Source organism: Procambarus clarkii, chromosome 59 (assembly GCF_040958095.1).
Source record: "Procambarus clarkii isolate CNS0578487 chromosome 59, FALCON_Pclarkii_2.0, whole genome shotgun sequence".
In the NCBI taxonomy this organism is placed as follows: domain Eukaryota; kingdom Metazoa; phylum Arthropoda; class Malacostraca; order Decapoda; family Cambaridae; genus Procambarus; species Procambarus clarkii.
In genome coordinates this window covers 18,515,261-18,520,260 of record NC_091208.1, presented here as the reverse complement: position 1 = coordinate 18,520,260, position 5,000 = coordinate 18,515,261, and the positions used below count along the sequence as shown (strand labels likewise).

Here is a 5,000-nt window from a genome sequence, read left to right as displayed (position 1 = left end):
CCCACAGGTGCTGTGAGTGAGTGAGACTCATTTAAAGACATCAATGAGAAACAGTGAGGCACAAATTAAAACAAACAGATAATAGAAAGTTGATGTGCCATCTTTATTTCTTTTTATTTTTTTAACAAAGCTTTCTCTCTTCGGCTCGATATAAAATGATTGTCTCTCTCTCTCTTATCTTATCTTCCAGGTCGTTAGAACACGAATATTTTAGTACAAATCTTATAAAAGTATTATATGATATCTCTGAAGACCCCCCGAAAAGTACACCTATATCCAGTAGAAGACAGTGTGTGTATATATATATATATATATATATATATATATATATATATATATATATATATATATATATATATATATATATATATCAAAAAACTCGATTTTCTTATCATTCTTGCTATCATACTGAACTCTCTCTCTTGGCAAGCAAAGGAGTGCTTGGAGTATCTTCCTCTCCTGCAGAGTGAGTGCATGCACTTTCTCCGAGAGAGCCCCGCTTCCTTCTCGAGTTCTGGTACTCAACAGGCGGCGGGGGAAGACTGCCTTCAATTCCTGGAAAAGGCAGTTGATGGGGATTGATGGGAGGAGAATGACGGCAATTTTGACCCGGCGGACGATGCGCCGACCTCGGTAGAGTTGCCGAGGTGGGAAGCTGGAGATGTTGTGAGTGCGGGCACTCGCTGTTCTGCGTGTCGTAAGGTAGTGTGTAGCCTGAGACATCTGTTGGCTTGAAGGACGTTGCTGGGACCGTCGTCGCTACGCCGTCATAGCGACCCACAGCTTGCTACGGACAAGAAAAAAGACACAAATTATACCTCACAGCCAAAATTATACTCACACAATACCATAGCCACTACATAAGGAGGAAATGTAGATGTTTAATCTCTCAGAATGTTCAGTAATATGTTTATTGTTTGTGATGTGTGTCTATGTATGTATTAACACGTTGTACTGAACGGGGTGAGAATAGCTTGAGCTACCTCATCCCTTTGTGTGTATTTTACATCAATAAACTTATTTCAATTTCAATAGCCATTACAAACGTTAAATGAATAATTAATATGTCTCCGTAGACCTTTCCAGTTAAGGAAAAACAGGATTTTCTTCGGAGTGGTAGATCGATAGACAATAGGGGGGTGTAGAGAGTAGATACTCACCAGGGGGACGTGGGGAGACACTGGAGCGTATTTGTAGCGATCTGGGGGTAGAAGTATGGCTGGGTTTAGCTCTTGATCCCCAGGCCGGCATCCCTCTTGTAAGGGGATGACATCTGGTTCAGCATCACTCTCAGACTCCACCTGTGGGGGACACAGGAATTGGCTCAGTCTCATGGGTCTGATTGGTGTCTCTGGGGGCTGGTCTGATTGGTGTCTCTGGGGCTGGTCTGATTGGTGTCTCTGGGGCTGGTCTGATTGGTGTCTCTGGGGCCTGGTCTGATTGGTGTCTCTGGAGGCTGGTCTGATTGGTGTCTCTGGGGGGCTGGTCTGATTGGTGTCTCTGGGGGGCTGGTCTGATTGGTGTCTCTGGGGCCCTGATCTGATTGGTGTTTCTGAGGCCCTGGTCTGATTGGTGTCTCTGGGGGGGCTGGTCTGATTGGTGTATCTGGGGGCTGGTCTGATTGGTGTCTCTGGGGGGCTGGTCTGATTGGTGTATCTGGGGGCCGGTCTGATTGGTGTCTCTGGGGCCTGGTCTGATTGGTGTCTTTAGGGACGTGGTCTGATTGGTGTCTCTGGGGGCTGGTCTGATTGGTGTCTCTGGGGGGCTGGTCTGATTGGTTTCTCTGGGGGCTGGTCTGATTGGTGTCTCTGGGGGCTGGTCTGATTGGTGTCTCTGGGAGGTGGTCTGATTGGTGTGTCTGGGGGTGGTTTGATTGGTGTCTCTGCGGGGCTGGTCTGATAGGTGTCTCTGGGGGGTTGGTCTGATTGGTGTCTCTGGGGGGCTGGTTTGATTGGTGTCTCTGGGGCTTGGTCTGATTGGTGTCTCTGGGGGGCTGGTTTGATTGGTGTTTCTGGGGGGCTGGTCTGATTGGTGTCTCTGGGGCCTGGTCTGATTGGTGTTTCTGGGGCCCCTGGTCTGATTGGTGTCTCTGGAGCATGGTCTGATTGGTGTCTCTGGGGGGCTGGTCTGATTGGTGTCTCTGGGGCCTGGTCTGATTGGTGTCTCTGGGGGGCTGGTCTGATTGGTGTCTCTGGGGGGCTGGTCTGATTGGTGTCTCTGGGGGGCTGGTTTGATTGGTGTCTCTGGGGGCTGGTCTGATTGGTGTCTCTGGGACCTGGTCCGATTGGTGTTTCTGGGGGGCTGGTCTGATTGGCGTTTCTGAGGGCTGGTCTGATTGGTGTCTCTGGGGGGCTGGTCTGATTGGTGTCTCTGGGGGCTGGTCTGATTGGTGTTTCTGGGGGCTGGTCTGATTGGTGTCTTTGGGGGCCTGGTCTGATTGGTGTCTCTGGGGGCCTGGTCTGATTGGTGTCTCTGGGGGCCTGGTCTGATTGGTGTCTCTGGGGGCCTGGTCTGATTGGTGTCTCTGGGGGCCTTGTCTGATTGGTGTCTCTGGGGGCCTCGTCTGATTGGTGTCTCTGGGGGCTGGTGTGATTGGTGTCTCTGGGGGCTGGTGTGATTGGTATCTCTGGGGCTCAGGTCTGATTGGTGTCTCTGGGGGCTGGTCTGATTGGTATCTCTGGGGGGCTGGTCTGATTGATGTCTCTGGGGGCTCAGGTCTGATTGGTGTCTTTGGGGGCCTGGTCTGATTGGTGTCTCTGGGGCTCAGGTCTGATTGGTGTCTCTGGGGGCCTGGTCTGATTCAATCCCTGGAAAAAACGCCTCGTTTCCCCAACCCTTCAATTGGGTATTGAGTCCTTTAAGACTTATATAACTTATAGAATTGCATCGTAAGTTTACTGAGAGTTGCAAAGTAACCCGTTTTCTATGAGTGGCCATCACCCTGATGCAAGAATATAATGGATAACTGTTGTATTAATAACTATTATTTATGGATTATCAGCGTCGGATAATGGGATATTGAGCCCTTGCCTTAATGGGTGATTAAATGTCCAACATCCTGTGTGAATGTTGGACATTTGCATAATGTTCATTTGTCATGTCTCGTCTCGTTCTAAACGAGACCATTGACCATTGGCCATTGACCTAACAGGTTTTCCTTGCTAGTTAATGGTTAGTAAATGGAATGTGTTTATTGTGCTTCTGTACTCACCTAATTGTGCTTGCGGGGGGGTTGAGCTCTGGCTCTTGGGTCAGTGTTTTATTGTTTATTGTAGATGCGTGTGTCTCCCGTTTTCTGTTGAGTAATTGTACGTGGCTATATATATATATATATATATATATATATATATATATATATATATATATATATATATATATATATATATATATATAAATATATATATATATATATATATATATATATATATATATATATATATATATATATATATATATATATATATATATATATACCGACCTACAGCGAAATTAGAAAAGTAGAAATCGGTAAACTAACCTAACCTAACCTAACCTGACCTAACCTAACCTGACCTAACCTAACCTAACCTAACCTAACCTAACCTAACCTAACCTAACCTGACCTAACCTAACCTAACCTAACCTGACCTAACCTAACCTAACCTAACCTAACCTAACCTAACCTGACCTAACCTAACCTAACCTAACCTAACCTAACCTGACCTAACCTAACCTAACCTAACCTAACCTAACCTAACCTGACCTAACCTAACCTAACCTAACCTGACCTAACCTGACCTAACCTAACCTAACCTAACCTGACCTAACCTAACCTAACCTAACCTGACCTAACCTAACCTAACCTAACCTAACCTAACCTGACCTTCGTAGGCCTAAGAGACAATATCTGAGGTGTAATATAGTACATATGTGTACTTTACTAGGCCTAGGAATATTTGCTTTTTTTAGCTTCATTTTTTTCCGACTATAAAATCGATAGTACAAAGATTTACTAATTGCTTTGAACGGTAGATTTTGTACTGTGTGTACATAGTTAAACATAGTACTGTTTAAACAGGTGAATGGTTTGGTTCCCTGTTGTTTTGAGGGCTTGAACGGGTAGTTGGGTTCTGTTTGTCTGTCTGTCTGTCTCTGTCTGTCTGTCTCTGTCTGTCTGTCTGTCTGTCTGTCTGTCTCTCTCTCTCTCTCTCTCTCTCTCTCTCTCTCTCTCTCTGTCTCTGTCTCTCTCTCTCTCTCTCTCTCTCTCTCTCTCTCTCTCTCTCTCTCTCTCTCTCTCTCTCTCTCTGTCTCTCTCTCTCTCTCTCTCTCTCTCTCTCTCTGTCTTTCTCTCTCTCTCTCTCTCTGTCTTTCTCTCTCTCTCTCTCTCTCTCTCTCTCTCTCTCTCTCTCTCTCTCTCTCTCTCTCTCTCTCTCTCTCTCTCTCTCTCTCTCTCTCTGTCTTTCTCTCTCTCTCTCTCTCTCTCTCTCTCTCTCTCTCTCTCTCTCTCTCTCTCTCTCTCTCTCTCTCTCTCTCTCTCTCTCTCTTGTAATGCAAATTTTAGGCATACTATTCAGCTTCCCACCAAGGATTGGGGGTGTCAATCACATCTATTGAGATACTGGTGTTCAACCAATCCCTTCCCTCTTACCTGTGTCTCTCTCTCGAGACAGCTTGGGTGATGGATTGGGTTTGAGGGTGAGTTTGGGTGCTTGGGTGAGTCCTCTGGCTCCGTGTCGTGGGTAGGGGTGTCTGGGTGGTGCTGGTGGTGGTGGTGGTGGGGATGGTGGTGGTGACGGTGGTGGTGGTGGTGATGGGGGAGCCTCGTCCGGAAGGTGATGAGGAAGATGAGCACGATGATGATTAGGATGAGTCCCGCCCCGACGCCCAGAGCGGCTGGCATTAGGGATGGCAGGGCCAGGACACTCAGGTATTTTTTGTTGCCGCTGCCAATGCCGCTGCCACTGCCACTGCTGCCACCGCTGCCACCGCTGCCACCGGTTCCGCTGCCATTCTTGCCACCG

At 47.1% G+C, this 5,000-nt stretch overlaps 1 protein-coding gene across 1 annotated transcript in view; it reads right to left on the bottom strand.

The window, feature by feature from the left end:
• Positions 1-85: 85 nt before the first annotated feature.
• The window catches only part of LOC123768282 (protein turtle homolog A), a 110,657-nt gene continuing 105,742 nt past the window's right edge, over positions 86-5,000 (bottom strand). Inside the window, exons 13-15 of the mRNA XM_069307128.1 lie at positions 4,628-5,000; positions 1,161-1,301; positions 86-787 (exon numbers count right to left, since the gene is read on the bottom strand). The exon at positions 4,628-5,000 is cut by the window's right edge and continues 28 nt beyond it. Coding sequence (XP_069163229.1) covers positions 404-787; positions 1,161-1,301; positions 4,628-5,000 — 898 coding nt within the window. The 3' untranslated portion in view covers positions 86-403. The remainder of the gene's footprint in view (positions 788-1,160; positions 1,302-4,627) is intronic.